At 45.7% G+C, this 12,365-nt stretch overlaps 1 protein-coding gene across 1 annotated transcript; it reads right to left on the minus strand.

Moving 5' to 3' along the window:
- Window positions 1-168: 168 nt before the first annotated feature.
- zgc:112285 (uncharacterized protein LOC561476 homolog) lies at window positions 169-8,769 on the minus strand. The gene is made up of 6 exons (XM_063220942.1): window positions 8,577-8,769; window positions 5,161-5,270; window positions 4,292-4,386; window positions 3,255-3,535; window positions 2,443-2,606; window positions 169-348 (listed from the first exon to the last, which is right to left on the minus strand). The coding sequence occupies exons 1-6, from the start codon at window positions 8,767-8,769 to the stop codon at window positions 169-171; spliced, it is 1,023 nt and encodes a 340-aa protein (XP_063077012.1).
- Between the last annotated feature and the right edge of the window lie 3,596 nt (window positions 8,770-12,365).

Raw genomic sequence — 12,365 nt, forward strand, 5'->3', positions numbered from 1 at the left:
GCGTGGCCTCGATCCAGGGGATGGTGGGGCAGGCATTGGTGCAGGTGAAGACGCTGGTGATAGCAAGTATATTTTATACAATATTATACTATACTATAGATAGAGGATGGGGAAATGGGTACACAAATGCAGTAGGCCTATCCAATAAATAGCGCTAAGTAGATTTCATCAATGCAGGAAGAAGTCCCTGATGCGCGTGGCCTCGATCCAGGGGATGTAGGCGGCGGTGCGGGTGAAGACGCTGGGCTTGTTCTCCACGGTGCAGCCGATGGGGCCGAAGCTGACCACGCCGTGCACCTCCCAGCGGTCGCGGTCCTGCTGGCACAGCAGAGGACCCCCAGAGTCACCCTGCCAAAAAACAAGAGAGACGCATACATGATCAGATTAATTTACAAGTCAGGAATAACCTGTCTGTCTACAGCAGCGGATCACCAGAGTTGCCCTATCTATCTATCTATCTATCTATCTATCTATCTATCTATCTATCTATCTATCTATCTATCTATCTATCTATCGACGGAGGTCATCTTGCACCTGTTCACCCCCCTCGGGGATCGAACGTGCGACCTCGTCAACTACATCGGTTCGGCAATGGGAGACACAGTACGATACCGCTGGGCCAAGAGACTAGTCTCTCGGCCCAACGGCACGAGACTGTATGAAGCTATCGGAGGGAGGTTTACCAACGTTCCACGCCAACTCTGTGCTAGTTAGCCTCCGTTACACTCTCCCCCTTAAGCCTCACTCCCATTCCGGGTCATCGGCACCACTGTGACGGAGGTCTTCTTGCACCAGAGAGAGTTTAGATTGAGAGGGGACATATGGCTGCCATCTTGGTGACGCCTTCGGAGTGCTATTTCGCGATTAAGTAGACCAGATCTGAGAGTCAATGGGAAAAATGAATGGGGAAACTGAGTATAGGACGGAGGGGAACCCAGCGGTTGTGAAACCCATATTGTTGAAACGGCCGTGAAAAACTGACCAATCTAGACTACTTGGTTGTGTCATACGAGTCAAAATAAAGCTTTTTAAGCCACTTTTCTCACGTTTTTTTTGACAGAGCGCAGGCGCAGTAGTTCCATAACGGCACGAGAGCAACGGCTTTTCACAACTGAGCATGTGCATAATTTCGCGTGCGCCGATGCAGCCAGATGATTGGATCACTGGCAACGCAGCTCAGCAGGCACATTGGCTCTTGTTACCAGAAAGGCGGGAGATGTGCGGGTAGACGCCATATTTGCGTTACGAATCTTCACCGTTAATTTCTATGTACCTGTCCTATCTCCCCTTACTAGAATATTTCTGCTTGCACCTGTTCACCCCCCTCGGGGATCGAACGTGCGACCTCGTCAACTACATCGGTTCGGCAATGGGAGACACAGTACGATACCGCTGGGCCAAGAGACTAGTCTCTCGGCCCAACGGCACGAGACTGTATGAAGCTATCGGAGGGAGGTTTACCAACGTTCCACGCCAACTCTGTGCTAGTTAGCCTCCGTTACATATCTATCTATCTATCTATCTATCTATCTATCTATCTATCTATCTATCTATCTATCTATCTGTCTGTCTGTCTGTCTGTCTGTCTGTCTGTCTGTCTGTCTGTCTGTCTGTCTGTCTGTCTGTATCTCTGTCTGTGCCCATCCATCCAACCAGCCTGCCTGCTTGTCTGTTTATGTTTGGCTGTCTGCCTGCTTGTCTGTTTATGTGTGTCTGTCTGTCTGCTTGTCTGTTTATGTTTGTCTGCCTGTCTGATTGTGTTTGTCTGTCCGTCAGAGTGTCCTCCTGTCTGTTTGTTTCTGTTTTACTGTCTGCCTGGCTATGTCTGCCTATCTAACTATCCACCAAGCCTGCCTCTCTGTCTATGTGTAGGTTAGTCTGTCTGTTTGAGTCTGTCCTCCTGTCTGCCTGTCCGTCTACTTGTCAGTCTGCCTGCCTGCCGGCCTTTCTGTCTGTCTTACATCCACCCAGCGTGTCTATGTGTCTATCTGTTTGTACAGTACAGTATACCTGTATATCTGTCTGCCTACGTGTCTCTGTCTTTCTGTTTGTCTGACTGTCTGTCTGCCTGTCTGTCTCTGTCTGACTACCTTATCATCATCCCAGCCTGCTGTCTGGCAGTCTGTTTTTACATGCCTGCCTGTCTGTCTATGTGTGTCTGTCTGCCTGTCTGTCAACCCAGCTCGCTTTTTGCCTGTCTGATTTACATGCCTGCTTGTCTGTCTGTCTGTGTGTGTGTCTGTCTGCCTGTCTGTGATCCACCCAGCCTGCTGTTTGCCTGTCTGTTTTTACACGCCTGCCTGTCTGTCTGTGTGTGTTTGTCTGTGTGTGTCTGTCTGTCTGCCTGTCTGACCACCTTATCAACCCCCAGCGTGTACAGTGTACAGTATGTGTCTGTCTGCCTATCTGTCTGTCTATCCATCCACCCAGCCTGCAGTTCACCTGGCAGGCAGCAGGGGGCCCCTCTGTGTCCCTGAACCCAGCGCAGATCATGGAGTCCCTCACGCGGTCACCCCAGAACTTCTTCTGACGACACGTCTTGTAGTCTATGATGGGCAGTCGCGCCTGGTTCAGCGACTCAGCCAGTGACACGTTCTCCTTCCCACCTGAATGTGAATGGAACAGAAGAGGGCCAAACAATAGCATTAATTTATGAAACAATGGCGGAACAATGTATCCTTCTTCTTGAATGGCATACAATGAACAAAGAATACGGATCAACATCAGTGGAACAACAGGGAAACAATGTGTCTGCAGGTATTTGTGTGAATGAGACAAAATGACCAGTTATGTGCCAATCCCTCTTTTAGTCCTGTTTTGTGCAGTGATGTCTAACTGGTTGTAACTATTACTCTGTTATGCTCTTAATATACATTGCAGCTTGTGGCCTTGTCTTTACTTTCATTCTAGAGGGAGCTACATAATAACAATACAAATATTCTATATATATCTAAGATCTTTCATCTTGCATTCTGCCCCTGAAAGTCAAACCATTTTTATTTCTATGAGGAAAATAATAAATGGGTCACTATAGTGCTGTAGGCTATGTGCATGACGTTTTGTATAGTCCATGATATATGGATCATTGTACTGTATTTTCATTATTTCCTATATATTGTATTTCTATTTTTTGTATGGGCTTCCATATACGTACCATGTCAGCCATGTATAGGCCATGATATGAATCGTTTTATTAAATTTTCATTATTTCTAACATACATTTCTTTTATTTGTATGGGCTTCCATATACGTACCGCGGGTGTCGCCCCAGCCAGTGACCCAGCAGAAGTGGCCCGGTTTCAGGTTGAGCAACTTGCGCGGCAGGCAGGCGTAGCGGATGTGGTTGGTGGGCTGGATCTCGGTGCCGGCCTTGACCAGGGCGATGTCGTAGTCCAGCTCGCTGTGCGCCGGGTAGCGGAAGTGCTCGTGTCGGTAGATGCGCTTGACGGGGAACATGCGCTCAGCGGTCTCCGAGCGCTTCAGCTGGTGCTTGCCCAGCACGATTCGCCAGCTGCTGGGGTCCTCTGCCTTACCTCTGTAGAAAAAAATACATAAAAGGTCACATTTTTGGTGAGGTGTCAATGCTCACATGGCAGAAAAAAAAATCACACAAAAATGTGTTCCAAGCAGGCTTGAATATCCTGTAATACCAAATCTTGTAAATATCTTAACCCATTTTAGCCTGATGACTCGCATATGTTGTTTGACCTTTGGTGCCTGGAGCAACATAGGCCTACAGTATACACTGCATTCAGGCTCTTGAGATTTTAGCTTTTTTAATAAAAATGTGAGTATGTTACAGCTAGATTAGGGTCTTAGGGTTTAAAATGGAACTTATTTCGTTTTGAAGTAAGCTGGTCCACTTCAAAGGAGACTGGGCCAAGGACGACTGGAGCACACAGGATGCGTTTTTCTGTTTTTTTATTGTGGTGCGAGCATGACTAACGTTTCGACGCAGTGCGTCTTCATCAGAGTCCAACTCATTTTGTGTTTTATGTGCATCAGAGGCTGATATATATATATATATATATATATATATATATATATATATATATATATATATATACATTATATAGTTTTTGAACCCCACCCTTGAAATAATGTGTGTAGTGTACTACACCTTCATCCATGCTGAGGTATCCTTGAGTATGATGCTGCACATAGGTAAGTCTTTAAATTGATTTACTTGTTTGACGATTTATGGTCTGAATTATATCCCTCATGTACAGTACTTGTGCCTGTGATGATGTGAGTAACCCAGATGGGTAACCCAGATGTGTGTGTTTCTTACTTCTGAAAGCAGTGAGCGGCCGTGAGGACCCAGTTCTTGTGGATCAGAGTGCCTCCACAAACATGGATGTAGTGTTTACTACCCCTGGGGCGCACCTGTAAACATGTAAACAAACAGCAAACAACAACCACCAACAAGGTAAACAATTTGAACTCCTCCATCACACTTTCTCTATCACGCCTTGGGGCGCCATTGGGGGCTGCCCCCTTGCACGGTCGAGGCATACATGCAATTTCGTAGTGTGCAGTGAACACTTGTGTGCTGTGGAGTGCTGTGTCACAATGACAATGGGAGTTGGAGCCCAGGTGGGCTCTCGGCTTTCACTTCACATATTTGAACATGCATTTTTTTCACCATTGTACTGTATATCATTTGATTTTGATAGAAGAACAGAGTGCAAATCCCATTCTCACTTCTAAATCTGCAAACTCGCACTTTTAAGAAAAGGCAGAGGACCGGATTACTAAGATGCACATAGCTTTCTCCGCACTGTGTGTGTGTGTGTGTGCGTGTGTGTGTGTGTGTGCGGGTGTGTGTGTGTATTTGTGTGTGTGCGTGTGTGTGCGTGTGTGTGTGTGTGTGTGTGTGTGTGTGTGTGTGTGTGTGTGTGTGTGTGTGTGTGTGTGTGTCTGTGTGTCTGTGTGTCTGTCTGTGTGACTGTGTGACTGTGTGGTGTGTGCGTGTGTCTCTGTGTCTGTGTGTATGTGTGTGTGTGTGCGTGCGTGCGTGCGTGTGTGTACGTGCATGCGTGCCTGTCTGTGTGTGTGTGTGCGTGCGTGCGTGCGTGCGTGCGTGCGTGCGTGCGTGCGTGCGTGTGTGAGTGTGTGTGTGTGTGTTTGTGTGTGCATGTGCGTGCGTGTGTTAATTACCTGCAGTGAGACCTGCCATGGCCATGAGTGGGGTCTTGCTTCGTTGCCAGATACGATGCGCTCTGCAGTGTTGGGCTTGAAGTGGGCCATGCCACAGTCTTTGGGCCAGTCTAGAGAGTGGAGGGTGGAGGAGATGACATGAGGACAACATTAGACAAAACCAAACAGACTTTGCAAACCTGGCAACCTAAAGCACTGTGTATGTACACACTCAGGGTGACAAACAGACAGGCTGTCATGGCTATACCACAGTCTTTGGGCCAGTCTAGAGAGGAGGGTGGAGGAGATGAGGAGGAGATATTAGACATTGCTCCCAAATATTTAATGGCACGACGTTTCGGACTAACCGTCCTTCATCAAAGTGCAAATTATTTGGGAGCATTCAACAGTGTTGCGGACCTTTATTTTCTTTTCAGTTATCTTACGTTTGGTTCAGCACCTGTGCCACTGAAGTGCGCGCATTCTTTGACTTTCGAGATATTAGACACACACAGGGCTGGGGTTGACTGCACTGGTAAGAAACGAAAAACCACTTTCATCCCTGCACAAGAGCAATCAGACCATGCAAATCTGGCTCCCTGCCCAATTCTAGAGAAGTGCACTTGTGATGTGTTCTTCTATGTGATGTGCATTTGTATATTTGGCGCATTTTGCAGGCGACCTAAAGCACTGTGCATGTACACACACACAGGCTGACAAACAGACTCACACCCATCGCGACAACTGGCTCGACCTCATCCAGGGGCAGGTATTACTGGAGGCTTGGGCTGCACTGGGTAAGCACAGGGAAGTCATGGGTAAGTGGTTAGGGTGTCGGACTTGAGGCCCAAAGGTTGCCGGTTTGACTCCCGACCTGCCAGGTTGGTAGGGGGAGTAATTAACCAGTGTGCTGCTCCATAGAATAGAAAGCCTTTATTGTCATTATACAAAGTATTCTGAGATTTGAGCTTCCCTACAAGGTGCACAATCCTTTATAGATGAACATTGTCCAATAAGTGAACGTTCATTGTCACAACAGCTTTGGGGAAGAAGCTGTTCTTCATCCTATTGGTTCTGGCTGGTAATGCCTTGTAGCGCCTGCCAGAGGGCAACAGTGTGAAAAAGATGAAAGCCAGGATGTGAGGGATCTTTAATGATACTCCTGGCTCTGCTTAGGCAGCGGGAGTTGTAAATGGTGGGTATGGGAGGCAGGGGGCAGCCTATGATTTTTTGCGCTGTTTTGGTCACCCTCTGCAGTCTCTTCCTGTCAGCCTCAGTGCAGCTTGAGTGCCACACTGACACTGCATAGGTCAGCAGGCTCTCTATGGTGGAATCGTAAAAGGTCACCAGCAAGCTTGAGTCTAACTGTTCTTTCTTTAGGACTCTCAGGAAGTGCAATCGCTGCTGGGCCTTTTTGACCAGAGCATAACTGAGGTACCCTGAGCATGGTAATGTCCTGCAGCACTGCTCCCTTGGGGCTGCGTTGGGGGCTGCCCTCTTGCATGGGGTGAGGCATGAATGCAATTTCATGTACAGTGCACTTGTGTGCTGTGTCACAATTACAATGGGAATTGGAGTTTGGTAGGTGGGCCTTCACTGTCACTGGGCATCACAATAGTGCATCATACATCATGTCGTAAATAGGCCTCTATGCCAGGGGGTCCCAGGTTCAAGTCCTGGCTGCCTCATTTCCTAATCTTACCCTATCTCTCCCTGTGTCTTCACTAAAGGCACTCTGGTAGAAGTTGTGTGAGAAAAATGTCCCAAAGACATGTAAGGCTGAGCAACTGAGGAGTTGCGCTACATTGGAATGCAGTCATTGACACATTGTGGACTAAAACAGCAAACATCTCATGGAAGTACCTTAGGGTCATACTAATTTCTTTCTCTTTTTTTTCCGGAAATAAATATTTTTTTCAAAATGGCTGCCAATGCATCGAAAATTCTCTATAGAGTCTATACCTCTGCTTCTGTTATCCCTATGATGACAAACGTGGTGTCAAAGTATAGATTTTTGGGGTCAAGGAATCCCTACGTGTCCACAATAGTCTGTAAAATAGTGTTCCCTTTGTACCACAAGGTGGCACTCGATGCCTTTTTTCACATAATGCATTATACCCCACAACTCAAGAGAACAAAAAAAAGAAAACTGCCAGCAGAGTAATTGTGGTATTGCGACCTACTTGATTCTTAAACTGCAATAGAAAAAAAGTATTTGATGCATAGAAATACATAAATGAACTGGAGGGGGTTAAAATTAATGAGGTCTTCAGCGGACAAACTGAAGAGAAACCGTTTTTTAGCGACAAGATCCATATTCTGTTACATATTGAGATCATAACATGTTCTTTGCATAGAATAGTTCAAAAGGTGGAGACTGACTTTAAAAACTTGGTAACACTTTATTTTAGGGATACATCTATTAGCACTAATACATACAATGTCCCTGTATAAGTAACTTATAAGGCATGTACTAAGCAAAATCAAACATTTGATAGGCATGTATTCACAAATGTCTTGTTCATGCACAACCTTAGTACACAACCTCATACACAACCTCATGCATAACCTTAGTAAGGACCTAGTAGGCCTTAGTGTTTGCTTAGTACATGCCCTACAAGTTACTTATGCAGGCATTAACATTGTATGTATTAGTGTTAATAGATGTATCCCTAAAATAAACTTATTTGAAAACATCCAAATTGAGATCCAGACCGATATCATGTCGAAAGCTGTTCCCCTACACTAAATCGGCAAGTTTGGTGGAGACATGATACGTAGGTAGAAAATCTTGAAGACCCCAATTGTCAAAACAAAGTTCTGCCTAAAACGCAGCAAGGATTTCAAGTGTGCAGATTCCTCACTCTAAAACAGGGGTGGGAAATCTTTTTCATTCGAGGTACCATTTAAAATTTTATAAAGTCCTCCAAGGGCCGTACTATGAACACAAACCAGTATTGCCCCCTGCACTTCAGGCCTAGGTTGAAGGTTGCCACTTTCACAACAGTACCCCACCTTTACTAGGTCCTCTTAAAATATACAACGATTGTATTGCAAACGTAATTTCTAACGTTTATTTACAAAACATATATTTCATGTGAAAACTGCATAACAGTAAAACTATGTCGTGGGGGCCAGATATGATGGCTTCAAGGGGCCACAAACGGCCCTCGAGACATTCGAGGTTCCCCACCCCTTGCTCTAAAACTTGGATTGAGACACGAGAGGAGAAGCTGTATAGGCTAGTACGTTGTCTCAGAAGGTAGAGAATGCACGCACATCAGTGGTACATGTGCTGGACAAAATAAAGTAACTGAAATAAATGATAGAAGTCCGCAACACTGTTAATGCTCCCAGTGATTTATTTGCAAATAAATTCACTGGGAGCATTAACAGTGTTGCGAATTTCTATCATTTATTCTGGTGCGTTGTCTCACCCAGGTGAAGGACTTTGTGCTGAGGGTGGTGCAGGCCCGGTGCGAAGGCATGCGGGGAGGGGGCGGCCGCCGCCGCGGCCTCAGCAGAGTGGAGGAGCAGAGTAGGGCACAGCAGGAGCAGCAGCAGCAGCAGCATCGGCAGCGGCCGAAGATGGAGGTGGTGGAGGTGGTGGAAGAGGCTCCGGTCCTTCATGGTGGTCCAGACCAGATAGGCAGACCAGGGCTGAAACAACAACAACAAACCTTTGAAACCTACCTAGCAGCTAGGTAACAGCAGCCTGCCTCCGTGACAGAACTGGGCATTTATACCCCAAGCTGGAAGCCGGAGCTCTCCCTTTGTACTCCACAGTGGTCATAGACAAAGAGGGTTTTTTTTTTTGCTTTACAAAAAACAACTGCCACCGTCACTTTCCCTTTCCCTTCCACCAGTGAAGCTATAAACAACACTGGATTGTTCTGGTGGGGCGACGGTTAGAGTGGAGTGGAGTGCAGTGCAGTGCAGTTGAGTGGAGGTAAATTGGGCCTGGTGCAGGATGGGAGCAGGGGCGGGTCTAGCCACTTTTGGGCCCTAGGCAATGTATAAACATGGGGCCCTCAATAAAGATCCTCTATATACTGTAATAACATATAAAGATGGGGCCCTCTGTATAGACATAATAGTCTGTGTTTTGTGTGCTAATTTAGTGTTTTGTCTCATATCTTTGATTACTTTATGTAGGTGACAAATTAAGATTAAGCCTTTTTTTCTGTTTAGCATGACTGGTGTCATGACAGTTGGGGCCCATATGGAGGACGGATTTGTTTAGGGGCCCTAGGCAATTGCCTAGGTTTGCCTAATGGAAAGTCCGCCTCTGGATGGGAGTTCCATCAGCACTTTCATAGCTTCAAAATTTGCATTGGACTCCAGCAACTGCACCGCAGAACAAAACAAACAAACAAACAAACAAAACACGCCATCCATAATGCATTGCTCAACTGCCTCTATCCAAGGTCACACCACCCCTTCCTTTCCAGCTTTTTATTTGCCACTTGGAGGTCATTGGGGTATGGCCTTGACCTTCAGCCGAGCCTCAAGTGTTCCATTCAGCCATAATTTTTACTTTTTAAAAAAAAACTTTTACTTCACTTTATTTTTCAGGACATTGCACACTAATGTAGACTAGTAAACCAGCGCCACCTGCTGGACGCCAAAATTCCAATCTCACTCTTAGGCTGGTTTATCAGGCTAACACTAATGAGCATACATAGCCTACATGTACATGTAAATGTGCCAGATTATAGCATAATGGATTATCTCTATCTGGTTTATCGCCAGTTTGTTGTGGTGGTCTGGTAATCTATCTGTCTGTACGTTTATCCTGGCTGCTGATTAGCATGTTGCACTGTTGCTGTGGAGGTCAGTGTGTGTAAAACATTTTGCTCATATAAACGTTAATAAAACACTTTTTTTTCAGAAAGTGCGCTCAACTCCAAACTGTTTTTACAAGGTCTTCGGGTGCCTGTATTTATACATAAAAAACAGACTATATGCCTGCTCACTCTTGGCAAGCAAGACAAAACATAAACAGGGCTTATTTACAGTAAAGCTTTATATTATAGAGCTACCTTGTTATTCAGGTATTAAAACAGTTTGACTTCCCAACACAGGGGTTAATTCAAATGTAATGGACTGCTCATCATTCACCGGAAAAACTCATAGCTTTCCTGAACCTACTAATACTGTCTCTCTTTTACACGCATAAAAGAGCTTTTGTATTGCTTAAACAGGAAGAACGGTGTATGTACAATACGCACACACAGAGCCGCACACAATCACATACAGAATCTCTCTTATGCTGTTGCCCTGCCCCCAACACACACACACACACACACACACACACACACACACACACACACACACACACACACACACACACACACACACACACACACACACACACACACACACACACACACACACACACACACACACAAACAGGGCTCCTGACAGCTTTTGCTGGTGCCCAGGACAAACTCGTTTGAAAGCCCCCCCACACCGAATTCATGTACACACATATAAACTATACAACATTTCAGATCCACACATATAAACACGCACATGTGGAAAGGGCACAGGTGCTCCTGTTGTTCCTGCTTGGCCAGGCTTGGGGGAGTGAAAGGCCCATGTTACGCGGTCGGTTTGGGTCCTTTAATGTGCTGAATGGCTACAGAGAATGTGCCCGATCATCCGAATGCTGAAAAGTCAACATGAAAAGCAGTGGAAATGTCCAGCGAGAGAACACTGCGAGGCCCAGTTCACTAAGTTTACCAACACGCGAGGGAGAGAGAGAGAGAGAGAGAGAGAGAGAGAGAGAGAGAGAGAGAGAGAGAGAGGGCAAGAGAGAGAGAGGGCAAGAGAGAGAGAGAGAGAGAGAGAGAGAGAGAGAGACTGGATACTAAAAGCATGAATTACGCACAACAAACAACATACACTACACGCGCATTCTGATGTTTAGAGATGATTTAAATGTCAAAGCAGAAGCTAGCGCAGATACAGTAGCCGAAACTACATTGGCAGCAGTGCCCGTTGTAGGAGCATCTCGCTGACAAATGAAAGAGATACATCTAGCATTTTGAGCCACATAAAAGATAGTTTTATCAGTAGTAACACTGAATACTTAAAGGATCTGTGTGTATCTTTTCGGTTAATTTTCATGAATTTTATACCACCATTAATTTTTAATATTCAAATCTAAACTTCAAATAGGCTTACATGAATAAATATAATTAGGCCTACCTGCCCTAAGGCACCATTTGGCTGTAAAACTCTTGTCGGAACAGTAAAGTAAAGCTTCTAAAATTGCAAACTTGGACTTAAATCCATTTCCCAACAAATACGCTAAAGCAACACTGTGAGTACATAAATTCAGTGGGTCACATGCTATTGTGAAAATGCTAGTGTCAAATATCAGTAAATATCATGTCAGCAAACATCATGTTCAATCAAAAAATAAAACCCAATCCTGAGCACATTTTCCCCCATGATCTAGAAGAACACGTGGAGTTACCATCAGACGCAGAAGACGTCACCAAAGAAACTGGATCTAACCAAGAAGCGTCATTTTGTTTCTTTTCCGGTATCCACTTTATGTCGGGTGAACGCCCCTTTAGGAGACCTTCGGTTAGGAGACCTTCGGAGTCCTGAGGTTGAGAATAAATCAAGTCCCCTTAGCGCTGTAGATGGCGGTAGCGCACGTCTTGAGCAAACACCTCAAAAATAGAAGAAGAAGGAGGGGACAACGCCCCCTTAGGAGACCCAACTTGAGCCCACGCTTTTGCATTGAGTGGGCGTGGTTTGCGTTATCTTTCTCTTATCCAGTATTTTTGACGTCACCTCACCTTGAGATTTGTCAGTGCTGATATGGTGGGCAGGGCCGCTGACACCTTTGACCAGGGCCCAGGACAAAGCCATCTGAAGGGCCCCCCTCACCCCCAACACATGCCATGTACTGACGACCCAAATCTGGGCCCCCACTCACCCTGGGCCCCGGGACAACTGACCCTTTCGTCCCTCCCTTTTGGCTTCCCTGATGGCCATAGCCCCACATGGAACAAGAACGTGTGTGTGTGTGTGTGTACATTCAAAACATGCCATTAGTTTGCACCTAAACAATCCCTCTTTTCCTCATCATTAGAGTGATTTACAAAAACACAAACTTCATGCACATAGTAGTACATCCCTGTTAATTCAAAGGGTAGTTTATTTCACTTATTGTAGACAATCCAACAACCTGAGATTATCGTCGCGTG

This window comes from Engraulis encrasicolus, chromosome 17, assembly GCF_034702125.1.
Source record: "Engraulis encrasicolus isolate BLACKSEA-1 chromosome 17, IST_EnEncr_1.0, whole genome shotgun sequence".
Lineage (NCBI taxonomy): Eukaryota > Metazoa > Chordata > Actinopteri > Clupeiformes > Engraulidae > Engraulis > Engraulis encrasicolus.